At 37.6% G+C, this 27,912-nt stretch overlaps 1 protein-coding gene and 1 long non-coding RNA gene across 2 annotated transcripts in view; one reads left to right on the top strand and one right to left on the bottom strand.

The window, feature by feature from the left end:
- CNNM2 (cyclin and CBS domain divalent metal cation transport mediator 2) overlaps window positions 1-27,912 on the top strand; it is a 118,996-nt gene that overhangs the window by 87,057 nt on the left and 4,027 nt on the right. Inside the window, 6 exon segments of the mRNA XM_081328179.1 lie at window positions 2,607-2,750; window positions 7,888-8,030; window positions 8,844-9,011; window positions 18,968-19,061; window positions 22,758-22,823; window positions 24,930-25,114. Of these exon segments, the coding sequence (XP_081184305.1) occupies window positions 2,607-2,750; window positions 7,888-8,030; window positions 8,844-9,011; window positions 18,968-19,061; window positions 22,758-22,823; window positions 24,930-25,114 (800 nt within the window).
- Window positions 13,135-26,197, bottom strand: LOC308668337. Its single transcript, XR_014026499.1, has 3 exons — window positions 26,153-26,197; window positions 19,561-19,612; window positions 13,135-13,188 (listed from the first exon to the last, which is right to left on the bottom strand). It is a non-coding gene; the product is annotated as an uncharacterized lncRNA (long non-coding RNA).

Below are 27,912 nucleotides of genomic sequence, written 5' to 3' on the forward strand. Positions count from 1 at the left end.
TGAAAATAGAAACAACTGGCTCTCAAAGTTGCGGTCTACATCATGTCCCAGCAGTCATGTAATCACAATTCAGACACTTGCAATTAGCATATGTGATGTATTTAACAACCCATAGTGATTCACAACCACAGTCAGATCTGCTGGAATTGAGGTTGTAAGTTGGCACAGTCACGTAATATCATGCTTAACTACCACACTACTTAGTAATTGCGTGACTAGTCCTAATTCCAGTTGGTAAATGAGGATTACCAATATTGTTCTTTAATGAACTGAAATAATATTTAGAATTAATTGGACTCCATTATATTTCTATAGATAACTATCAAAATCACCATTTTGTTGGGATATAATAAGGATAATTCTTCTTTAAAACACATGTTTTTGCACTGTTCTATATTTAGTAAGGGACATAGTGGCTCAGTGGGTTAGGACGCTTGTCGATCAGAAGGTCGGTAGTTTGGCGGGTCGAATCCCGAGTGCCATGTAACCTGTTACTCGTCCCAGCTTCTGCCAACCTAGCAGTTCGAAAGCACATAAAAATGCAAGTAGAAAAATAGGGACCACTACGGTGGGAAGGTAACAGTGTTCCGTGTGCCTTTGGCATCTAGTCATGCTGGTCACATGACCACGGAGATGTCCTCGGACAAGTGCTGGCTCTTCAGCTTTGAAACGGAGATGAGCACCGGCCCCTAGAGTTGGAAACGACTAGCAGGCATTGCGGGGGAACCTTTACCTTTTACCTTTTTATATTTAGTAAGTTTTGGGAGAAAGTAGTAAACCATATAAATATGACTATGACTAAAAGTAAAATTTTTAGAGGTTAATATCTCTTTTTGTATAATTTTTAATTAAAACTTTTGAACAAGAAGAAAAAAACTAAAAATAAAAGAAAAAATGCAAAAAAGAAAAATTGAAGAAAAGTAGAAAAGAAAGAAAAAAGATATGAAGAAGTAACTTCCAATATTATTCATAACAGTTATATGTACAAAGATATTTAAGCTCTCTCTAAAGTTACCTTCTTTCTATAATCTATCCTGTCTAATCCTCAAAACCATAAGTCATTTTTGTTCATTTTTTCATTTTTACCCAAAAAATCCATAAAAGGCTTTCAGTCACCAATAAGTGTACATAATGCTTTTTCTCTAATCAAAGAAGTCAGTTTACCTATTTCAGCAAGATTATTATCTTCACCAACCATTTCTTCATAATAAGTAATGTCAAATCTTTCCAAATTTAGGCCTATGGTAATCTTGCTGAAATAATCATTTATTGAAATAATGTTCTATAGTCTACAATATTCTTTTGAACTACATACAAGTACATGAAATTTGACAACTAAACAACATAAATGGATTCTCCATGCTTTTACTGTGGCCAAAAGGCTGATACACATACAGATAATTTTTCACTTAAGTTACAACCATTAATTAATGTCATATTTAATTTTCAGCCATTTTTTCTTAACAAAATGCAGTCCTTATCTGCCATTTAGTAAAAAATTGTTTTGATTCTCTAAAATCTCAACTGATCAAATTCAACTGTTTGTAGATGAATGGTATAGCACATCATAATTAATAATTTAAATGTGAAGTATCATTTTTCTAAGGAGAGGGCAATTGATAAAAACAATGTTAGGTTTATTGAAAAAAATTGTCAGTTTCTAGATTCATAAGCTGGAATTGGGGCAAATCATTTTAGAATATGCATACATAATTTAGTACAAACTAGATTTTGTGTCAGGTTTCTTGGAAGATAGTATGCTATTTATTTATGTTTTTATTTATTTGAATTTATATGACCGCCTACTTGCTACCAGTGACTCTGGGTAGCTTACAAAAATATTAATCTCTGATGTTTAAATTTCTATTTTAATATTAAACTTTGTTTGTGCTTTGATGTTTGGATATTGCTTTAATTGTATTTATGCTGTTTAGGCTTGTTTTGTTTAATATATTTTATATATTTTGGATACAAACAAATCAAATTCTGTTGCATTTGATATGATAATGGTGATCTTTGTGAAGTGATTAAAGATGCTTGAACTCCATTTTTCTTAGCATAGTTGAAATGTCAGGGATATCATCTGTTCCTTGTTACTAGACTTAATGTTCTATAAGGTGAAAAATCTTAATAGGATTAGATAATTTGGGGACCTATGCTTCCCTCCCCCCATTTTGTGATTCTCAGAGCACTTCCAAATCGTACTGCCATAATTTAGGGAAACTGCTTATCTAGAGTGGTGTGGTTTTTCCTGTTTCCTTTTTTGCTGCTTTATAAATAATATGTTGATTTTGCTCCTTAATTCCATTCCCAACCTTCTCAGACAAAATGTTGAAAAATTGATTCCAACTGCCTAATTAATGTCACTAGTCAAGTAACCCTACTTCTTATGGTACCCAACAAAAAAAAATGTCTCTAGTTATGATTGCCTCTAAAAATGTTTGGTAAACCTTTAGATAGGTTTCCGGTTTTTGTTGGTTTTTTAAGCGTTGATATCCCTTAAATTATAGGTTGTTGCATTACAAGATTCATCTGTATCATTTTGGAACTGACTAGGTAATCAATCTGCTCTAAATTCTAATTTCTTGGTCTGCTACTTTGTGCAGGTAAATCTCACTTGGCAATTGTGCAGCGGGTGAATAATGAAGGGGAAGGGGATCCTTTTTATGAAGTCTTGGGCATTGTTACCTTGGAAGATGTAATTGAAGAGATCATCAAGTCTGAGATTCTAGATGAAACAGATCTCTACAGTGAGTATTAAGCACCACAGTGTTTGCCCTCAGAATTATATAAAGGCCTTCTTGTAATAAAAGTTTTCTGTCTTTTTATTTTTTTGAGGGAAATTACATTTTGAGATGAATTAAATGTGAACTAAAATTGAAAGCCTGGCCCAATTCAAAATGTGTGTGACTGCCTCTATATCATAACAAAAGGAGACAGTCTTATCACTAGACAGCTATTTTAGAAGAAAAAGGATCAATTTTTTACAATAAGTGATCGATTTTATACCCTTTAACTTAGTCTGATGCTTTAAAATGATCTGTTACCTTTCTTCAACTATCACAAGAGTGTAAGAATATTGTCAAGAATTAGGCAGCAAAATGGCTTGGATTAGCCCTCAGAAGAAGTGTATATCTCCTCTGAAAATGTCAGAAAAGTTTTACTACTGCAATGCATGGTTGTAGTACCTCATGTGCCATCACTGCAGTTTGTTGTGGAAAAGAGACAGTTATGAAAAAACAATGTAGATTGGGCTGTAGACATTTGGAAAATGTACATGTATTTTTGTTATGTGTCATATCTGGTCAAGCATATTTTCAGATGCTGAACTCAGTAATAAATGCAAATACAGAGGCTGAATCCTGACAACACAGAGCCTCGGTTGGGAGGGTGCGTTCTTCAGTATGTGATTGTAGTTTATCATCATTGGAGGCCCAAATGAGTTCTGTGACCTGGAACATTTGTTAGTATACCAGCTATACCTTTTCCTGGACAGGGGTATTTTCCACTAATGGGTTTTCTTCCACAGTGGGTTTGATATAGTCCTATCCTCATGCTGTAGCTAGTGATTCAGGCAGCAGCCAAGTTGCTGAAGGAGTAGCTATACATATTCTACTCCTGCTGAAACAACTGCACTAGCTTTAGTTTGTAAACAAACTTCACAGTATATAACTTCCTAAATAGTTTGAGAACACCAAGCAGATCACCTTTGGAGATATAACCTTATGCAGTCAATTAAGGAGGTTCTAGTGTTTCTGCAATGATCTCTAGACTACAATTTGCTGGGTCCATTGTGCTGGCCTTTCTTTGGGATGCTTTCTACTCTATTATTCAATTTGCTTACGTGATATATTATTTATTTATTTATTTATTTATTTATTTATTTATTTATTTATTTATTTATTTATTTATTTATTTTATTTGTATACTGCCCTTCTCCCGAAGGACTCAGGGCGGTGAACAGGGCAGTACATGTTAAAAGACAAAATACAAAAATTAAAAAAGATTAAACAAAATGCTCACAACTCTTACAATAAGTTAAAACACATTAAAAAAGTAGGTTAAAACACATTAATAAAACCCAACCCCATCCCATCAGGCCAGGCCAGCTTGTTCGAAGAGGTAAGTTTTTAGATCGCGACGGAAGGAGCGGAGGTCAGGTGGAGCTCAACTGGAAGATGGTTCCATAAATCCGGCGCACCCACAGAGAACGCCCTCCCCTGGGGGCCACCAGTCGGCATTCTTTGACCAGTGGCACCCTGAGGAGGCCCTCTCTGTGGGAGCGTACTGGGCGGAGGGAAGTTGACGCCGGCCGCAGGTGCTCCCCAAGGTATTCTGGACCCATGCCATGTAGGGCTTTGTAGGTCATTACCAACACCTTGAATCTCACCCGGAAGACAACTGGAAGCCAGTGCAGCTCGCGGAGCAGAGGTGTAACATGGGAGTGTCAGGAAACTCCCAACACAACTCTCGTGGCTGCATTCTGTACCAGTTGGAGCCTCCGAGTGGTCTTCAAGGGCAGCCCCATGTAGAGAGTGTTGCAGTAGTCCAGACGAGAGGTCACGAGCGCGTGAGTGACCGTACGTAAGGCATCCCGGTCTAAATAGGGCCGCAACTGGCGCACCAGGCGGACCTGGGCGAAGGCTCCCCTAGTCACAGCTACTATATGGTCTTCTAAAGAAAGCTGTGAGTCTAGGAGGACTCCCAAGTTGCGAGCCCTATCTATGGGGGGTAATAACTCACCCCCCATAGAAAGAGATGGGATATCCTGAATATCCCGAGATGCCGGTACGCACAGCCAGGGGTTGAGTCGAAGCCTGTTCCTCCCCATCCAGACCCGAACCGCCTCCAGGCAGCGGGACATCACGTCGAGGGCATCACTGGGGTGGTTTGGGGTCGAAATGAAAAGCTGGGTATCATCAGCATACTGATGATACCCAACTCCAAAACCACGAATGATCTCACCCAGCGGTTTCATATAGATGTTGAACAGGAGAGGCGAGAGGACCGACCCCTGAGGGACTCCACAAGCGAGAGGCCTCGCGGTCGACCTCTGCCCCCCTGCCAACACCGACTGCGAACGTCCCAGGAGATAGGAGGAGAACCACTGAAGAACCGTGCCTCCCACTCCCAATCCCCTGAGACGCCGCAGCAAGATACCATGGTCGATGGTATCGAAAGCCGCTGAGAGGTCTAATAGGACTAGGACAGAGGAATATCCCCTGTCCCGAGCCCTCCAGAGATCATTCACCAGAGCGACCAATGCCGTCTCCGTGCTGTACCCGGGCCTAAAGCCCTATACCTTAGGCTCCTATTAAAATCTCTTCACCTATACCTTTTCTACATGAATGCTGTTTGTTAATGTTTTATCAGATCTACATAGCTGCCCATCTCACACAAGGTGACTCTGGGCAGCATCCCTAAAATCCACTGGCATACACATGACCTGCAGCATGACTCTCCTGCCAAACTTGATGGGATGGGTAGATGTAATCAGGGAGAGGCAGTCCCTCAGATAACATAGCCTCATATCATGTAGGGCTTTGAAGCTCAAAAACAGCACCTTGAATTGGACCAGGAGTCAAACTGGTAACCAATGCAAACTCAAAGATCAAAGGGATAATGTGTCTTTCTAGAGACATATATCATTGCCCATGCCATTGCAGCTGGAGTTTCTGGATGCTCTTCAAAGGCAGCAGCACGACAGTAATCCTTTTGGGAGATGACCACGGAGTGAGTAATTGTGAGCAGAACCTCATGATCCAGGAAGAGGTGCAACTGGCACCCAATACAAAGTTGTACAGAGGCCCTTCTGATGTAATAGAATATGTGAATGACCTTGGAGGAAAAAGGGAAGAGATGCTGCCTAGGAAACAGACAAGAGATGCAAGAGCCCCAGTGGCTTAACCATGAGAGAAAGAAATTTAGAAAGGACCCTTCCTGATAGATCAATCAGTTAAAAGTGGCAGGAGGAAGTTAGCCGGGCGCGGTGGGGTGAGCCTGTAATCCAGCTATTCCGGAGGCTGAGGCTGGCGGATCACTTGAGCTCAGGAGTTCTGGGCTGCAATGGGCTATGCCGATCAGATGTCCGCACTAAGTTCGGCATCAATATGGTGATATGGCAGCAGGAAGTTCGTGCCTTCAGATTTGCAAGATTCTGTTAATGTAATTTTACCGTGATATAAAATTAGTTAATCTAATCCTGTGTCCTGTTTGGTTTAGGGAACTGTTTCCATAATGTCTTTATGTAGGGGGTCAGAATAGGGTCCTTCGTTTTGCAGCCTCCTTCACAAGTCCTCTGGAAAAATGAGAGAGTTGAGGAATTCTCTGGCTGTGGAGAAGAGCTGAGGAAGAAAAAGTCTGTTTCTCAGGCAAATTTTATCTGATATCAGATTCCACTCAATACTTCTTTTATGAAAAAAGCGTATATGAACATAACATAATAACACAATCCCCAAAGATACATACATTTTGTTAAAAGGCAACACTCAGTATGACGTTGAGTAACATTATGACAGTATGACATGTCTGACATTAGCTAATCTTAATATATACTAAACAAACAGCTTCAACCCACAATATCTAAACAATAGTTAATGCTTGCTGCAGTCAAATTTTATTTTCAGAAGATGGCATAAAAACTTTAGTACTAAAAAATTTCATAGTCATAAACCTCTTTAAAAGAATATGTTTGACAAAATCTGCTTAGGACAATCCTTCTAGTATAATCAGTGCTTTTTTTGTAAAAGAAAAAGGTGCCGGAACTCACACATGTCATACAACCCGCCTTGCCTACGCTACAAGGTTCCATCCAAAAAAGGTGCCGGAACTCCATTCTGAGCGTTCTATGACAAAAAAAGCCCTGATATTATATATTTTATATGTTGCCCCAAACAATTCTTCACTCAGTGTGGCACAGACAAGACAAAAGATTGGACACCATGCTCTAAACGTTCCATTACTAATTTAAATTGTAAATTAAATTACAAAAATAACAAATTACAAAATCACAAATACTGAAAGCCTGTATAATTTACTGTATATATTTCACGTAGTTTGTTATACTGATAATAGTCTGAAATATTTGGTAAATTTAAGATTATGTCTAAAAAGAATCAATTGTAAAAGAAAAGAAAATACAAACTCAAAGGGCAGACTCAATGGATTATTAGGTCTTTTTCTGCCGTATGTTTTTATATTCTATAAGCATATTTAAATATGTCTATTACAGCACAGTTTCCTTAATTTCACATTGGCTCATCATTTTTATGCACAATCATCAGACATTTGCAACACTCATTTCATTAAACATTTCCCTCCTAGAAGATTTTCAATCTATAGACTTTAGCTATGATTGTATGAACCTCTCCTTAGCTTGTACATGAAAAATAGCCAACAGTTTCATCTGAACTTGTGACACCATTAAAATTAATGCAGTTTTCCTATTAGCATAAAACGTGCTGGTACAAGAGAAACAAAAATGCCAAATACTTTTTTTGTCTATCACTATTCAAAGGAATGTTGGATTATTTTCTGCCGATTATCTCTTTTCTTCATTGTTGTCATTATTTGTAAAGGCAGGAACACTTCCTCAGTGCCATAATTTAAGCCTCACTGCCCTAATTTTTAATGCAGAAAAGCAGCAATGAAAACAGATCTTACATTAATTTACGCAGTAGCTTGCTTTGATAAGGTAAAGACTTTTATCAAAAGTTACTCGCTATCACAAACTTTTAATTAGATGGATGGAGTTTCTCAGAGATTTGTGAACTTCCATTTGTGTAAATAACAACAGCTTGTAATAATTGTGTATCAGTGTTAAAACTGGAATCACAAGGTAAACACTGGAATGAAATGTAATGAATATTTTATTTGTTTTATCTCTAGCTGATAACAAGACCAAAAAGAAAGTAGCCCATCGGGAGAGAAAACAGGATTTCTCTGCCTTCAAACAGACAGATAGTGAAATGAAGGTTAAAATCTCACCACAGTTGCTTTTGGCAATGCACCGTTTCCTAGCAACAGGCAAGTGTGGTTTATTAAAGTTTTTATCACATTAGGATCTGACTGCTAAATTGTTAACAGAATCGATGAAATAGTGGATGGGGTAGGGAAGCTGTGTCAGGGAATTATATATTGTGTCTCGTTCATTATATTCTCTTCTCTTACACTTTACGGTCAGTGCTGATAGAAATTCTGAGAGTTTAAGAGAAACAGAGCTAGTACAACTTAAAATTGTTTGAAAGCGCCAGGGTAAGGAGCAGCATCACATTGCTTTCATAGACTTGATCAGGTTAAAACTGAACTGGATACCACTAGGAAAATCATGTAACTTTCTTTGTCTTTCATTTAATTAAAAATGGTGGCTGGAATGAAACAAAAGTGCAGGACTGAATCCTGTCTATTTTCCATTCAAGATAAATCTTCCCCTTTTGTCTTCCCACCTTCTCCGCAGTGTCCTTTTTTCTTTTATATGTGTGCCTTTTTCCTTTTGGGAGGAAAAATATTTTAGGTGGAATTTCCAGGTGGAGTAGGCAACAAAAAACAGAAGAAAGATGTCTTCTTTAATTGCTTCCTCCACTTCTGGTCTCTCTTAAAGAATAGACAGGTACCTGCAGTCTAATGTTGCCCAGATGGATTGATAAATTCTTGGGCAGTCTGAGCAGTGACATGAACATAGTGTACATGGCAGAGGACAGAGGTAATAAGTTAACAGAGATGTGTTGGCCTGAGATATTTGCCGTTCTACTTTTGTATTTATTTTAATAATGTGCTAATCAATGTATTATGTCTTAACAAATGTGCTATACATTATCAATCAAGTTGTTTTTATGTTTTCAGAGGTTGAAGCATTTGGCCCATCCCAAATGTCTGAAAAGATCCTCCTGAGGCTACTAAAGCATCCCAATGTTATTCAGGAGCTGAAGTATGATGAGAAAAACAAGAAAGCCCCTGAATACTACCTCTATCAACGAAACAAACCTATTGATTACTTCATTCTAATTTTACAGGTCAGACTATCATTATAAGCATTTGCTTCTCCTGTAACTCTCATCTGACTAGCATGACTATTCAGTGATAGTGTCTAAGGTCAGAAGGGTCATCGTAGTTCCTGTATTACCTTTTTCTGCCTGCATTATGCAACCTAAGATTTGGTTAAGGAAGATACCCTTCATCCTAATAGTGAGTGAATGGCTTTTGTAAAAATAAATGGCAGCTTCAGAGGTATTGGCAAAGGGTCCATTAGTAAGAGTGGGAGCTCTTTTTTCAGTGCAGATAGTGGGAGGATGGAGCTGAGTGGTTTAAAATATCAGGGAAGAGGGCAAAAGTCAAGGTAATACTTCCTCCTTCCATAGTTCCAGTCTGTGTCATTCTTTTAGAAAGATTTCAATCGATGCCATCTTATTTAATGGGAAATTGAGCCACAGTGGAAAAATTTGATTTTCAATAAAAAATACTACGGTATGTTTCTATTAAAATTTTGGAGGTATCTGATTAAAGGTGTGTGTGTGTGTGTTTTCGTAGATTTTCACGGGTATAGTTATGTAGGTCTTGGCGTATTCGGGTCTTTTCCCATGTAGGATTGAGGGTGTCTTGTCGACGTTTCAACGAGGTCCCAATATATATATACATATATATATATATATATATATATATATATATATATATATATATATATATATATATATATATATATATATATATATATATATATATATATATATATATATATATACATATATATATATACATATATATATGTATATATATATGTGTATATGTATATATATATATGTATATATATATATGTATATATATGTGTGTATATATATATGTGTATATATATATATGCGTATATATATATGTGTGTGTATATATATATATGTGTGTATATATATATATGTGTGTATATATATATATATATATATATATATATATATATATATATATATATATATATATATATATATATATATATATATATATATATATATATATATATATATATATTGGTCTGCAGTTTGGCAGGTTGAATCCTGAGTGCCGCGTAACAGAGTGAGTGCCTGTTACTCGTCCCAGCTTCTGCCAACCTAGCAGTTCGAAAGCACGTAAAAATGCAAGTAGAAAAATAGGGACCACTACGGTGGGAAGGTAACAGCGTTCCGTGTGCCTTTGGTGTCTAGTCATGCTGGCCACATGACCACGGAGACATCCTCAGACAAGCGCTGGCTCTTCAGCTTCGAAACGGAGATGAGCACCAGCCCCTAGAGTCGGAAACAACTAGCACGCACGTGCAGGGAACCTTTACCTTTACCTTATATATATATATGTGTGTATGTGTGTGTGTGTGTGTGTGTATACACACACACACATATATACATACATACATACAGGGCTTTTTTTCTCATAGAACGCTCAGAACGGAGTTCCGGCACCTTTTTTGGATGGAATCTTGTAGGGTAGGCAAGGCGGGTTGTATGACATATGTGAGTTCCGGCACCTTTTTCTTTTACAAAAAAAGCACTGCATACATATATACATATACATATACATATACACATACATATACATATATATACATATGTGCCCTTGAGGACCACTCGGAGGCTTCAGCTGGTGCAGAATGCGGCCGCGCGAGTTGTGATGGGGGTTTCCCAATACTCCCATGTAACACCTCTACTCCGCGAGCTGCATTGGCTTCCGGTTGCCCTCCGGGTGAGATTCAAGGTGCTGGTGATTACCTATAAAGCCCTAAATGGCTTGGGTCCGGGATATCTGAGAGAACACCTGCTGCCAGCATCAAGTTCCCTTTGTCCAGTGCGCTCCCACAGGGAGGGTCTTCTCAGGGTGCCACCGGTAAAAGATTGCCGGCGGGTAACACCCAGGGGGAGGGCCTTCTCAGTGGGTGCGCCTGTCCTCTGGAACCAGCTGCCCATGGAGCTTAGGACTGCTCCCGACCTCCGTTCATTCCGCCGGGACCTGAAGACCTGGCTCTTCGAGCTCTCTGGCCCAGGCTGAGAATTTTAATTTTAATTTTAATTGTTTTTTTTTACTTTTTTCAGGGACTGTTGTAATTATTTTTAATTGTTTTTAACTTTTGTATTTCTTGTTTTATATTACCCTGTAAACCGCCCTGAGTCCTTCGGGAAAGGGCGGTATATAAATCCAATTAAATTAAATTAAATTAAATATGCCCAACTTTAATCAGATACCTCCAAAATTTATGTGTGTGTGTGTGTGTGTGTGTATACAGACAGACAGGAAACATAACATAATAAACTAATTCTACTTTATTGTAAGGCTATGTTAATAGAATCTTGCAAGTCTGAAGACACAAATTTCACTACTTGGTCCATTAAAGTGGGTCTTTCTTACGTTTCTCTGACATAAAGCGACTGCAGGCTCCTGCTTCTCTTGTCTGATTGCTTCCTAGGCAGCATCTCCTCTTCTTTCCCCCCAAGATCTTTCATACATTCCATTACAATAAAGCATGAGATGAAAGAAAAAGGCACAATCTGAAAATGACCGAAGAAATTGCTGTTGACCCTTTTGAAGAAAAGGTGAAAAAATTAGCCTGTATAAAACCAGGGCCATGTATTACATTCTTATTCAGTTATTCAATGTATTGATCATCATACAGAATTTGATATATTCCTAATTAATATTAACTACTTTTAATGAACCATTAAAATAATCCACTTAATTACATAATTTAAGTCCCTATAGATGTTTTCAAGTCATCATTCCCCTTGCTCACTACATTGGCTAAGGATACTGAGAATTGTAAGTAAGCAACATCTGGAAGGTAATGTTATCTGAGTTTTGGCTTTTGGCATCATTGAAATAGAGTGAAAACCAAATTATTCTAAAAAGTAGTGGGAACAGACTGGAAACAATTAAGCAGGAAATAAGCTTGAAAATAACACTTTCTCCCAAACTAAATATTTTTAGATCAATAACCAGAAGAGATGACATTTTGATGCAATCCTGGCATGCATATTATTAACTTGTGGTACTATTTTTATGGGTAATCTGTAATATGAATTGGACTAATCTTAGTTTTGCCTAATAAACTAAACAATCATGTACACTGTAGTAAGCAAACAGCACCACCTACTGGTTTGCTTTTAAAACAAATGAAGGCAAAAAACAAAAACAATATTTTGGTCTTTAGATCTGCTATCGACAATGCTACGACTATTTAGTTTAATGCATTAATTTGGTGTTTTTGAACAAAACTAAAATTTTCTACACTATTTCTCCTCAGCTGTTATGCTTTTGATATTTTCACATATCAACAAGATAGTTTGAATGTTTGTTAGGAGCATTATCTTCATTGATAAAAATCATTTGATTTATACAAATTTGTTTCTTCAGATACCTATGCAGATGTTATTTTTACAGGGAAAAATAAACTGTGAATTCTGAAGCCTTAATAGCATGAAGGGCATTAAATCCTGAACGAAATTTGAAATATGGTCAAAATACTATTTAATATATTTTATGTTATAATTTTTGCAGTTTAACTTGTTTTTCCTAAAGTATTTTTAAAAGCCTTTGAAATTAATCATGAAGAAAAAAGTTGCAAATCTGATCTTATTGAGCTTCTTTTATAATATATATAACTTTTTATTTAAGAAATGATTTCTGTGTAAAGAATATATTTATTTTTATTTTGCTTCTCTTGTATACTGAATCATAGTCTATTCTTGAGTCATTTATCTGCTTAAGTCACCTCTGGTTTTGAATGAATGAATTCTTTGTTATAGCCAATGGCCTACAAGCAATTAAAAAAAAAAGTCCAGACAGTAATCCAATAGTGTGTTACATAATGAATAATACAGTGGGGAAACAAACAGATTGTAAAATAAAAGCAATAGGGAATAAGTGCTGTAGCTGGAGAGGGAACTGGTTTTGAGAGTATACTCTTACCATTTATTGCTGTACTCCACATGCTGCATACAGAATTTGGCTGTGTATAAGACTGAAGTATTAATCTGGGTGCTCTTAAAAGTTCACTAAATGGAGCATAATTACCATTATGTAGCTCTCTTTAAAAAGGGACGCGGTGGCTCAGTGGGTTAGGACACTGAGCTTGTCGATCAGATGGTCGGCAGTTTGGCGGGTCGAATCCCAAGTGCCGCGTGACAGAGTGAGCGCCTGTTACTCGTCCCAGCTTCTGCCAACCTAGCAGTTCGAAAGCACGTAAAAATGCAAGTAGAAAAATAGGGACCACTACGGTGGGAAGGTAACAGCGTTCTGTGCGCCTTTGGCATCTAGTCATGCCGGCCACATGACCACGGAGACGTCCTCGGACAAGCGCTGGCCCCTAGAGTTGGAAACAACTAGCACGCATGTGCGGGGGAACCTTTACCTTTACCTTTTTAGCTCTCTTTAGCGTTAGCATTATTTTATTTATTTAAAAGATTTATATGGCCACCCATCTTAAGCAACTCTCCACAACTCACAACAGTCATAAAACCAATTAATAAAACAATCATAAAAACAATAAAAACTGTAAAACAATTAAAACCCTGAGCCATGATGTCCCCCTTGAGGTGTCCCCCTTGAGATGCCTCACAGCAGGCTCAACTGTAGTGCTTCCATAACTTCTGTATGCATAATATCAGCACCCCTATAAAAAGTGAAGTTTTAATGACCTTCAGGAAGACTAGAATGGTGGGGGCTTGTCGAATCACCGGTGGAACGGTATTCCACAAAGTAGGTGCAGCCACAGAAAAGACATGCTTCCAAGGTCCCACTAGATTTCAGGGAGGGGACCTAGAGCGTGCCCATCCTGTCTGATCTAATGGGTGTATATTCTTAGGGAGAGGTGGCCTCACAAATCATCAGGTCCCATGGCCTTTAGGGCTTTAAAGGTGGTAACCATCATCTTGAATGACACCTGGAAGAAATCAGGGAGCCTGTATGGCTCAAACAATAAAGGTATAAGATAGGTGAGCCTATGGGCACCTAATACTCTGGACACCACTGTGTTTGGGGCCAGTTGTAACTAAGGGCAGCTTTAGAGGTTTACAATAATGCAGCCAGAAGGTAACTTATATGAGTGATTGTGAGCAAGGCCTTTTGGTCCAAAAAAGACTGCTATTGGTGCACAAAACAAATCTGTACAAAGCCTCTCCTTGCCATGGCTATATCTGCTCATTAAGCAGGAGCAGTGAGTCCAGCAACACCCCCCTGCGATGGCATCACTTGCCTAGCCCCAGTAGAGATGTATAACTCAGTCCTCATTATACACAGCATTGTATGAAGGCATTTCATTTGTATCAAGTGTCCTTGAATCCAAAGAACGGGTACCATCCTTTTATAGGCTGGTTGTAAATCTGCCTTCGAGCAGAGCAGAAGAGGGAATGTGAAGTCAAGCTTGAGAGAAAGCTTTGTGATGCTTTGGGAGTTCCAAGATGGCAAGATTCCATTTCCAGGATCTAACATTAAAGACTCACTTGCTATTCAGCCTCCAGAACTTATTGTTCAAAAAGTACCCTTATAGCTAAAGCTCTCAGTAAAAGATTTAGGTCAGTAATTTAGACTCTGACTTGAAGATTTTTAATGGTGTTGAAAATTTATTTCGTAACTCGAAAGAATTTTACCTGCCTCTGTGCTGAATCTATTTTTCTCTAATTTGCTCTATCTAGTCATTGTTTTATTATCTGATATCAAAATGTAAAGGAAATAACTTACAGTATAAATTAGGCATTGTAAATCCTTCTTAAGATTTTTGATCCATTGAAGGGATAGTTGCATTTTAAAGAGGATGGTGGTTTCTGACCTACTCATGCAAACCTTGTGAAAGCTGCAAGAGGGTAAAACATAATGTAGTACAGTCCATCAAACCGATTGTTGAACCATAGAATTGCCAACACATACAATCTCTATTTGGCTAGGTTTGAGAATCAGTGGTAGTTGTCAGATCCCCACTTAGTCATGGAGTTCACTGGGTGGTTTTGGTTCAATTACTGTCTATTAATCCAAAGTACCTTAAAATGTTTTGTAAAGAAACAAAGACTTGTCTGGATTACATGCTGAAGGGTTTCATAGAAGGCCTCAATTGTATTTGGATCAGAAAAACCTTTAATCTTTCTTTATGTAGAAATATGTAACAGTGTACTTAACAGCTTTGTAAAATTTGTACTTATAGAAATTGTGCCTTATCTATTGCTGAAGTCTCCTTTAGGTCGGTATTTATGGTAATACAGCTATGATACTTTTAATGATCTCTGTATAGTTCCTCACTTGTTTTCAATGCCTTGATGGGGTGAATTCTTGGCATAGAGTAAGGTTTTATTCTGAGAGTTAGAACTTCCATAGAGATTCTGGTTGGGTTCACACATTACACTAAGTTATAATGCAATTTGTTTGGTTTTAGCTTATTATAATAATAAGCAACCTCACCATTGCATTTTCTTCAATAAGCCACAGCCAAAGCAACTTTGGTGTACTGTTATGGGTGAACCTTGCCTTTCACAGAATTTTATCTATCAAGGTGTAATCCTATTTAACACAGGAGTTAAAATTAAAGCATTCCCAATAGCTCGATATCCAGCCTCCATTTAAATAATTCAATTAAAGGGGAGCTGATCGCCTTTGATAATTGATTCCTATGTTATGCTGCTCTCATGGTTAGAAAAAAAATCTAATATTTAACATGAACTTATTTTAGGCCATTACTCTTAGTCCTGTATGCTGTGAGAACTGGCTTTAACTTTCTTCAGGTTAAAACTGTGATCATATTCCTTTCCTGATCTTTCATATAATCTAGTTTGCATTGCTGCTATTGTTCCAGTCCTACTAGAATTTTTGATCACACTGAAAAATATCTGAGAGAAAATGAGATCAACCCCTAAATAATTAGAAAAATTTAATGGGTTAAAAAGGATAACATTTTTAATGTTTGTTTTGTTTCAGTAAGATTTATTCCTGGTTGGCACAATGGCTGTAATATGATATCTCATACAACAATGTCTACATATTTATATAAATGATTTATTTATTTTATTTGTTGAATATATTTCTTGTCTTTTTTCCAGGAGCAACATATAGCTTACAAAGAGAAATCCATCTGTCCTGTGAGCTACTGTAGATTGTGCTGAGAGAAAGTGACTGTCTCTAAGTCACTACCAAGTTTCTATAGCTAAGGGTAGACTTGAACCTACAACTTACCACTCCTACTTCAGTCTCTTAAATACTATTTCACCTTGATTCCTGGTGATTCTGTGTCCTTTTTCACTTCAGGACCAAGTCCTGAAAGCTACCCTTTCTCAGTTCCATAGAATATACTTTACACAGGATTGCACTTTCAGCTATCTCAAACTTCAAACCTTTCTAGGATCGTCCTGAATTTCAGTCACACAGAGATCTTTCTGCCATTCAGTAAGACATTCTATCACATTGACTTCATGAGTCCCGCTTGGGACCAAGACATGTTTCAGAGGCTTTTTACATTTGATAGTGTAAAATGGGCGTACCTTTGCCTTCCATGGAAACTTGTCTCCCTTTTCTTTGATGGACAGGATTCACAAATAAGACTGTTGACCTTTCTTTGTTCTTAGTTCCTTTGAACTTAGAGTGGGATACACATTTAGATTCGGATCAAATAAATGATTGCTGGTTGGTAACAAAATAAAGGTGCCACATCTGTTACTTAGAACTTCTTTGCAAAGTTGCTTAACATCTTTAGTTTTTTTAAAATTAACCCACTCAGGTCACTCCAGAGAGCCATCGTTCATATAAACAAGCAGAGTACATCATTCTCAATCCCTGATGCAATTCACCTTGCAAATTTTAGGAAATATGTATTCTTCATTTCGTAGTAATACATCCTGTTGGAGCAGACAATGAAACCTCCGTCTATTTAAACAAATCTTATATGTATGATAACTGTATCATTGGGTAGTGAGAACATTATTAGGGTTTTGCTTTAATAAACTTGTTTGCATTGCGACAATGAGACAGCACAGTTATTTCTGTATGACAGAATTAAATCGGATCTCTGCTACAAACTTCACCATCCGTAGAAGGAATCTCTCCTCTATATGTTTTTTAAATTCATTTCTCTTTTATCTCAAGATCATTTTGAATTTTCTTTCCATCTTATAGAATATTAACATCAGTTTACATCATCTATTAATTTTATAAATCCCTTCATTCTGAATAAATTGTTCTGAATAAATCCATCCTAACTTCTAGTATTTTCCATATTATTTTCAAGCCGCTTAACATTAATTGCTTTAAAATCAAAGTCTTCCCAGGTATCAGACTGACTGGTCTGCAGTTCCTTTTTTCTGTAAGGACACTGCATTCCTTCTTCTAGTCATCTGTTATTTCACCTGGTTTGCAAAGTTTTGGCCAGATCTTCAGCAATTTCCTTTTGTTCCCTAGGATGCAATCCATCTGGCCCTGGAGATTTGAACTCATTCAAGGTCAGTATCTGACTAATATTTCTCACAAGCTTGAACTGGAAACCTGTTCCTTCCTTGGGTTCTTCGTAATTCCCTGGTGGAACACATATTCTTTTCTCAGAGAAGACTGAGCTAAAATAGTTCTGCCTTTGTTATCTATTATCATTTGCCATCTTCAGTTAGCAGCTGGTGTACTATTCCTCCCCCCCCCCCCCGCCTTCTCTTTTATTTTAAACATACTCAAAGAATCTCTTTTTGTTATTCCTGAGATCCTTTGCTAATTCAGCCTATTCTGAGCTTTTGTTTTCCTGATATATTCTCTGCAATTTTTTGGCTATGTGTATGTAGTATTTCTTGGTGATCTAGTAGCTCTCTATTCATTTTTCCTTTAAACGCCATTTTAGGGCTTATCACATGTCTTGGTTGTTGTGGTATGAAGACACCCCACTTACTTTTGTTAAGGGCATGTTCTCACAAGACTGTTCCATCTTGCTTCTGAGAGGCAGAAGTTGGACCAAGGTGTGCTGGAACCTTATTTTCAGTTCATTGCCAACACAATACCTCTCCCCACCCCCCCTTCTCCTAGGTTATTTTCCCCCCTTAAACAAGGCTCTATTCCTATTTTTGTTTTGCTGATTTTTAATCCTCTTTCTCTCCCTACCCCCCCCCCAAATATATATTTTGACTTGTCTTTGGTGAAGACAATTTAAGAGGACTTAAAGTGAAAGATTGAGCTCTTCCCTTCATAACCAAAATTGCTAGACTTCATGAACCAGCCCTGGGTTCCATCTGGGAAAAAACAGGAGCCATTCTCTTTGTGGACTAACCATGAAACAAACCTCAGACCCCCAACAGCTTCTAAAATTTTCATTTTTGTATACTGCTAATTAATTTGAAATTTGAAGCATGCAAAGCTTCAGAATTATAAATACCAGATTTTTTTTTATTATGTACCATCAGTGTTGACCCATTACGCAGAAGATAGAATCCCTTGAACCTGGTAGAGGTTGTGATTCTTAAAGTAACAATGCTAGTTTGCCAATTTTGATATCGATGTCTTCTACTCTGTTAGTTTTCATTCTACTTGCCATTTTCTTCCACTTTCACCACTAACTGGCTTTAATTCAGGCAACTACCTATCTGATTCTCTAAGGCTTGCTTGCCTGGCCTTTAAGATAGTGTTAGGCATCTGCAGAGGGGAATAGAAAGTTATGTATTGGAAACAAGCATAAAGTATTCCTTCAAATGCTATTGGGAAATATATATGGCATTGTCCCACATAGTGAACCTGTTTAAATCATAGAACAGTTTATTCCTTTATTTAAAATCTTTTATGTTCAGTTACTGAATATAATTGCGAAAAACAACCTCTGAGGTATTGAAGGCAAACCAGTTATACTTGGGAGCATATATAAAAGAAAAACTATTTTTGAAAAAGAATAAATGATTGCTAAGGAGAATGAGTTAATGGATCTGGCTAAGGGCCAGCCTTTCCTCTAATTCTAAATAGGACTGTTATCTTTTCTTTCTTTGTTTCCCCTCTGCAGGGAAAAGTAGAAGTAGAGGCTGGGAAAGAAGGAATGAAGTTTGAAGCTGGAGCTTTTTCTTACTATGGAGTCATGGCTCTCACAGCCTCACCAGGTAATTTTTCACTGATCTCCATCTGAAACGGCTTTAAGAGAAATGATGGCATACTATACAGGTAGTCCTCATGTTAGGAATGGAATGGAGCCTGCCCATTCCATTCATAACTTGAGAATTCGTGGAAATGAATCTTGTACCTCGAACAAGATCACTCCCTGCTCATTAAGACGCACACATCTCAGGTATCTCAGGGTGGGGAAAGCCATTGAGGGCCTAAGTGATGGAAAAGGATCCCAAGTCCTCCCCAACCCACTAAGATACCACTTGCTTTCCCTTTCCTTCCTGCTCCGCCGGAGTCATTTACCTTCCCAAAATCCTCTCTGCCGCGGTTTCTTTCCCTTTGAGGGAGAGGAGAGTTGGCTTGGAAATGCTTTTTTGCACCAACAATGGAAGCTCCTGAGTGCTGTAATATCATGCAAGTTTAAAGGAGATCATGGCCCCCAGAGGCACAGAGCATGATTGTTCTCAAGAAGACATGGGTGTGCTGCTCACTCACCTGCGCCGGCTTTATTGAGAGCAATCCTCTTCTGCGCCACCGCTTTCTTCCACTAGGACGAAGCAGAAAAAATCAAGCTGCTGGCAGCAGCAGTGGCAGCCACCTGAGCAGCCACGATCTCCCCTCGCCACACAGCTATGAATCACTGCATTTCCAAGTGTCCCTAGGCACTCAAACACTTTTTCTCCGAACGGAGACCTTGGGGAGATAGAGAGGTCTGTCTGTGAGCAAATGGTGTGTTTGAAAACGCAGCAAATTGCTGCATTTTCAAGCATTGCATTTGCACACAGATGGAGCTCCCCATGTCCCCAAGGTCTCCCTTCAAATAAAAAGTGTTCCGATGGTGGCGGAAAGGAATTGGGGGGGGCAGGAGACAGGTACAAAGTTTGCACCTAAAATGAAAGTTTCTGGGGTCCATGATCTCGCGAGAGTTCAGGTATCCATTCTCTGCAAAAAAGGATGGGTGCCTGAACTTGTGTGATATTACGGCATCCAGGAGCTTTCATTGACTCTCCTCTCCCTCAAAGGTAGAAATCGCAGCCAAGAGGAGAAAGATCTTCTCAAGGTGAGTCTGGCGTGGCAGGAAGGGAAGGGAAAACAGTTGTGGGAAGCGGGGGGGGGAATAGGTTAATGGTGCAGAGCCTCTGCAGTCATTCGTAAGGGTGAACAACTGCCATGATGCTGCAACATTCATAATTTTGGAATTTTCTCATAAAAACTAGGGGCTGCCTATCGTGTAACTTCGAATGAGCATTAAGTGAACGCTAATAACTCGGGGATTACCTGTATTAGCTTAAATCACTCAACCTGGAAGAATTATTAAACCAAATCATATGATTTAATGTTTATTGGCAAGAAAGTAGCATAGAACCCAGATGTGCTATTTTAGTGAAAATCAGATAATAAAATCATTGCTACAAAGATTCTCAAAGACAGTTAAATTCAGTTATTTTTTCATAGCAGATTGAATGATAGCCTAATAGAATCTTATTTAGCTGATGTTTGCAAAATAAATGCCAGTTTTATTCAACAAGAATCAAAATTGTTCAGCAATGACGATTTTGAATCTCTCACTTCTAGTAGATGATAGATTTGTTAAAACCTAAATTTTGGGGAGTCATGGACAGAGTATGTTAATAGTCCATAGCAATGCCTCTATCACAGGATTATTTCTATCACTTTCTGTAGTTAAGTATGGGTAGACCTCAACATACGACCACAATTGAGCCCAAAATTTATGTTGTTGAGTGAGAAGATTGTTACTTGACTTTTGCCCCATTTTATGACTTTTCTTGCCACGTTTGATAAATCAATCACTGCAGTTGTTAAGTTAGTAACCTGGTTGTTAAGTGAATCTGGCTTTCCCATTGACTTTACTGTCAGAAGGCTGCAAAAGGGGATCACGTGACTCAAGGAGACTGCAACTGTCATAAATGTGTGTCAGTTGTCCAGCATCTGAATGTAAATCATGTGACCATGGGGATGCTACAATGGTCATAAGTGTGAAAAATGGTCATTGGTCACTTTTTTCAGTGCCGTTGTAACTTTGGAACAGTCACTAAACAGTTCATAAGTCGAGGACTACCTGTATTTTACCTGCATTCACTATGCACTTGTTGGGGAAGGGGGAGAGACTGTTTTTATCCTGAAGTATTCTGGTACAGCTGCTTTAATAGAGGAAGACAGCGTAGTCTTTCAATAGGTTAAGACAGGGGTAGGCAACCTCGGCTCTTTTATGACTCATGGACTTCATCTCCCAGAATTCCTGAGTCAGCATGAAGTCCATGAGTCATAAAAGAGCCGAGGTTGCCTACCCCTGGGTTAAGACAAACCTACAGAGATTTATTTATCATCTTAGAATTAGGTTTCCAGCCACCCAATCAGATACAGCACAATTTATTTTTGCTATATCAGATCAGGAATAAAGGACAACTTGGGTCAAGCTCTAAATTTTCTCTTCGGCTTTATCTTTGTACTACTGTTTTACTGGGAAACCATTCCTGGTGCTTTTGATAACAATACGTTCAATTTTAGAAGTACAGTATTTGTTAGCACATCTCAGCATTGTCCTGCTCTCCTACTTTTCTCCATGTACCTACTTTTGAAGGAACAAATTCCTTTTCCAGATATTTGATCACTTCCTTTGTTGGAATGACTCCTCCTCTTTTACAACAAGAAGGTGAAAAACATTGCATGCTAGATTTCTGTATGGATTGATATTATGGAAGTAACTCCTTCCTTCCTTCCTTCCTTCCTTCCTTCCTTCCTTCCTTCCTTCCTTCCTTCCTTCCTTCCTTCCTTCCTTCCTTCTTCTTTCTTTCTTTCTTTCTTTCTTTCTTTCTTTCTTTCTTTCTTTCTTTCTTTCTTTCTTTCTTTCTTTCTTTCTTTCTCATTTGCTACAACAACTTTCATCAGGCTGGCTATTTACCTTCATATCTGATAACTTTTTAGAATTCCTGGGATAGTATTAGAAGAGTATGTAGATGCTGCACTTTATTTATTTTTTATTTTTTATTTTAATTCCATTTATATCCCGCCCTTCTCCGAAGACTCAGGGCGGCTTACAAGCTTAGCAGTAGCCTTCATTCTATGTATATGCCTGCTTATTAGGGCTTTCACACCCCCTCCAAGCGGCATTATTACAAAGTCAGCTTAATTGCCCCCAACAATCTGGGTCCTTTTGTTGACAACAAAAGATTATACAGAAACAAACACTATTTCTTATCTGAAAAAAGACAGCAAAATGATTTGTTTCACTTTTTGGAAGGCTTGTTTTTTTTATAGCCTGTTTGAATACGAGGATGAGCAGTGATTATTACTTTTACTGTAACGCACAAATACAAAATGCATGTGTTTATGGGACAGATGCTTGCTTTAAACAGCTTATGATGATATCTTCTGCTCTATGTGTCTAACTTCTGTTGTTGGTAACATTATTCTAAAAACATTAACAGAACTTTACTTCCAAATTCAGAGAATTTTGAACTATTGAAATAGCTAAGAAAGAAGCATGTATTGTTTGATACCTGATTTCCTAAGTGTTGTATTTTATTTTCTGACCAGTTTTTCCTTGTTCTATTTATGTCCACTTACATTTGAATTGTACTTGATTTCTTCATCATGACAAAACTGATTATTTCTTTAAAGATATTAATGTCTTCTCTGATTTTAGTCTCATCTCTTTTCCCCTTCTCTAGTTCCTTTATCCTTGTCTCGTACCTTTGTTGTCAGCAGAACAGACATACTAGCGCCAGGAAGTCCAGGTAAATATGCTTGCTTCTTCTGAACCTCTATTTTAAATTGCATTTATCCTGTAACTAATTAAATACTGCATATCACCTTTTTAGAGAAGAAAGGGTTTGTGTTTAACCAGGTGGGTGCTCTAAGTTTTGATTTCTGATTAGATAATAACAAATGGATCTTGAAACAAAAAGGAATTGTGTCTTAACATTTGTAGGGTCGTGAAAACTTCCACATCTTTAAAAATGCTGCCAAAAACTAAACATATTTTTAAAGTTAAGCAAACTAGACAGGTTGTTCTAATTGCTATGGATTGGATAAAGTCCTGTATATGAGAATATAATGAGTTAATTCTTCTAAAAGCTCTAGCAAGAGTAGGAATATTGACTCCACACAGTCTTGAACTGAGTGGTGTTTTCCATGTGGAGTGAAGCAACAGAAATGGGGGAGTTGTTTTGAAACGGTCTATATGTTGTCCCCTTTAGGTAAGTTCATTCAGAAATGTCATGGATGAACTACTACTTCCTTGAACGAGATTGCATTCTGTCACAATGTCTAATTTGCTATACCTGACGAGGATCATAGCAGTCACATTTGCGAGCGCTGCCAAAATTTCCTTTAAAACAGCGGCCCCCAACCTTTTTGGCACCAGGGACTGGTTCCATGGAGATAGGTTTTTTTCACAGACTGGAGGAGGCATGGTTTTACATGCTGTCTGCATCTCAAGGAATGGAGCTTCGCTTGTTTGTGTGGACAGTTTCTGGCATGCTGCGGACTAGGGGTTAGTGACCCCTGCTTTAAAACCAATGAACTGAAAATTTAGTAAACTTAATTCTTTTGCAGCTATGTGTACTGTTTATAGGAAGGGCCATAACTCAGTGGTAGAGGTCATGCAGGTGGGGAACGTGAAGTATCCCCGTGGTCATAAGTGTGGGCGGGCTGCCACGCACCCAAACTTTGGAGACTAGTCATAAGTCCATTTTTTCAGCAGCATCATTTCAAATGGTCTCTGAATGAATGACCAGAAGATGAGGACTACCTATATGAGTTTTGCCTGGTGCATTATTAATTAACACCAGAGTATAATCAGTTGAAGGGACGTGGTGGCTCAGTGGGTTAGGACGCTGAGCTTGTCAATCAGATGGTCGGCAGTTTGGCGGGTCGAATCCCGAGTGCCATGTAACAGAGTGAGTGCCTGTTACTCGTCCCAGCTTCTGCCAACCTAGCAGTTCGAAAGCACATAAAAATGCAAGTAGAAAAATAAGGACCACTATGGTGGGAAGGTAACAGCATACTGTGCGCCTTTGGCGTCTAGTCATACGACCTTGGACAAGTGCTGGTTGTTCGGCTTTGAAACGGAGATGAGCACCGGCCCCTAGAGTTGGAAATGACTAGCACGCATGTGTGGGGGAACCTTTACCTTTACCTATAATCAGTTGAAAAGTGAGAAACATTATCAGTTTCTCTTAGAACATGGGTGTCAAAGTCAATCATGTCACGTGACGTATTGTGACGTATCGTGATGTTTTTTTTTAACCTTTGTGGAACCGGGGTGGGCGTGGCCTGCATGTCACGTATCTAGCCTGTGGGCTACCAGTTTGACACCCCTGTCTTAGAACATCTGTAAACTGAAAATTAAGGTTTAATTTAGAATCATCAATCTGGCTTTCATTTTTTCTTTCATTGATTTATACTGATTTCTAAATAAGTTGCAAAATCATTTTAATTTCTCTTATAATTTAGGACATATTACTTGCTTATAATGCTGTGGAAAATGTTACTAGTCCCCCAAAGGTTTTACAAGCATTGAACATTTACTTCTGAATTGTATATTGCTGTGTTATGTTTTATGTTATGTTATTCTAAACTATACTGTATTATACTGTATTATAATATTTTATTGTGAATTTGAATTCTGTTTGCATTAATTTGTATTTTAGAGGCTGAACAAGAAAATTTAAGGACACACATTTACATAATTTGTTTGCTGATTAAGCTTCATGAATTTAAAGTCAAATAACTTGTCAATTATCTCAAATTACCCTCAGTCTGTCCCATGAAATGATGTTGGTTTTTGGATTTCAATTGCATTCTTCAATATACATATTTTTCTTTTCCTTTTTTCCCAGCTGAAAATAAGTCACCACCTCGTTCTTGTGGCTTAAATCATTCAGATTCTCTTAACAGAGGAGATCGCATTGATGCCGTGACACCAGCAATAGGAAATAGCAACAATCAGTTGAACTCCTCATTTGTTCAAGTATATGTTCCAGATTACTCAGTCAGAGCAATCTCAGACATTCAATACGTCAAGGTATGAAAGGGGAAAAAAAACAAACTTCTACCTGTAGGTGTAGATTGGGAATATAGGTTGTCCATAAACTCTTAACTGTCAATCAGTTCTAATTATATTGTGATAAAATACTGAACACTTGAAAAGAATTGCTTCAGATGCAGAATATTTTAGAGGTGATCTTGTATGTCTTTTAGGGAAGAAGTAAACTCTAACTTGATAAATGAATGAAGTTTGCTCAGTTAGTGGCAATGTGAGAGCTATTGTTGGAAGGAATCAACAGAGTTACAACAAATCATCCTTGTTGACCCTACTATTTTCACCTGCCTTCTCTCTCCTACTAATACTTTCTAGCCACTCATTAGTAGAGTTGAAAACCCTGTGCTTTTCTCTTCAACATTCCCAAATTGTTTGATTTCTGTTTTTTTTAATAAAGGGATCTTTTAAATTTAGCTAATGAGTTGAACATGGGTGGGAAGGATGGGTATGTATTATGTGTGAGAATGGGGGTAATAGAGATAGAAAGGTAGCATGGTCATTTTTTATCTACCCATTCTCAATTGGTCTGTTATTTGCATATTAAAAATGAATCACAGATGTATAGCAACATAAGGACAAAAAATAGATTTGCAATACTGTGACATCTTGGAAAATAGGTAAGGTGCCAGAAAACTGGTGATGGGTAAATTCTGTCTTCAGCTACCAGTATTCATACAAATAAGCATTCTAAAAGCAAATTTTTGTGTATTTCACATTTACGTATCTACTGGGTGCCAAGCTTAGGGAAGACTATTCTGAACTTATAAAATTATTTACGTACAGGTGAAGGGGTTGGGTTGTGCATGACAGAGAGCTAGGAGGTATAACTATTATTGTAAAACTTTCTTGATAGGTTAGCACACAAGACTGAAACTAACAGAATAATTTGTTTTTCCTAACCAAAAATTAAAGATATAATTATTATACGGGGAGACCTGGATTGATCCTGATAAGCTATGTAAATTGAGGGTGTCCTTTTGGGCCCACTAATAATAGAAGAAACTGTTAAATATAACTTACTGGATAGGAGATGACACAGTCACAGAAATTCCTACTAAAAAAAATTGTTGACCTGAAAAGCTATTAATGTCTTGCTTTTAAGGGGCTGCTTCAAAGGACTTCTCTGTGTCCTTTCTGGTCATGGACCTTCTTCACTTTGTCTCCATCCAGTTTTGTTCCTTTTTTTCTCCTTCTTTGTTACTTTTACAAATACATCTATTCCACATCCAATTTCCATTCTTTGTGCCTATTTGTGTTTTCCTTTTTGATGATTCTGCTGAAAGAAAAGAATATGTATATCTGTGTGCATGTTCTTGTGAGTTACTCTGTGGAAGAGTGGTTTGTAAGCAGGTGAGAGAATAATTGGTGTGTGCAAATGCAGAATGAGTTAATTTTATAAATTGTAAATTGTATACCTTACTAATAATTTGTGGCTATTCGGTTAATTCTTTTTTTCTCCTGGCCACTTATTTTTGTACATACAGACATAAGTGATATGTGACATGTGAATTCATTTGATACCTCTTGTTGTAGACATTGTAGGAGGAGGGTTGTGTTAGTGCATGGTAGAAAAAAATCAGGAGTCTGGTAGGGTCTCATCTGATGAACTGAACTTTAGCTCGTGACCTTATACCTTTTAATAAAGTCTATCAGTTGGAAAAAGTGTTAACTCCTGATTTGTTTTAACTCATTTGGAAATCTCAAAAATTGTTTTCGTAGCAAGTAGATGTGGAATTGGACAATGCACAAGAATTTTGCTCTGTTTTCTATTATTTTTTGACTAGTCTCTTTTTTGAGGGAGCATGGGTCATTATAAATTCAGGACTATCTTTCAGGTAAATACAGTAGTTACAAAAAAAGAAGTCTAATATGGTCCTGATTTTTCTTACTAGGGTTTTTCTAATTTGGGGAGTTAATCAGAGGCAGATTAATAAAAACAGCTTTGTTCTCTTACTAACTACATGGAAAACAATCCTAAATAACTATAATGATATGCATGAGAGATCTCACTTTGTATTAATTTGAATAAGATGATTGTGAAGGTATGCTAGTTTTCATTAAAAATAATTGCAGTTGTTTTCAAATACAATTTCTTTACAATGTGGTTTATTAAAGTGATCAGGGAGTTTTTTGCTTTTCATCAGAGCAGGAAGAAATGTATTATTAGGATAGGATAATTTCAGCATACTACATAGAAATAGGTCTTTGGATTTTCAAGTTAGCATCCTTTAAAATCTGCTTTCTTAAAAAAACCTTATAAACAAAATACTATGAAATTTACAATGAAATTTCTGACAAATTTAGAAGGTATTGTGATTCACAAAGGAGAATTGATTAAGAATATTGATGCTCCTTCCTGAATCTACTGGATCATCCTGAATCTAATGATCTGATCGTTGGAGTTTCGATTCAGAAAGAAACATATGATCTTTATCAAACTGAAAAGAGTTACAACAGTCAGCTAAGCTTATAGAGAGAGGATTGTACAATATTAGGGATATGAGAGAGGGAAGCTTGGATGGAGTTTGCAGCATGATTGGGCCCTTGGAGCAATAGATGAATCTGCAGCCTCACTGGCTCTAGAACTGGGGCAGATAAAAAATTAGAGCCATTTATTCTGCCTTGAATAAACTCAAATGTATTCTAAATGATCCCAAGCTGTCTTGGAATTCAAAATTTGTGGAACTGACACTATGTTGCTTATTTTCAATAAAGGTAAGTTATGATTTATGAATCTCTTAATACTAGCAGCATCAGGAGTATTATTATTAATTGCCAAC

Source organism: Vipera berus (genome assembly GCF_964194415.1).
Source record: "Vipera berus genome assembly, chromosome: 5".
In the NCBI taxonomy this organism is placed as follows: Eukaryota; Metazoa; Chordata; class Lepidosauria; order Squamata; family Viperidae; genus Vipera; species Vipera berus.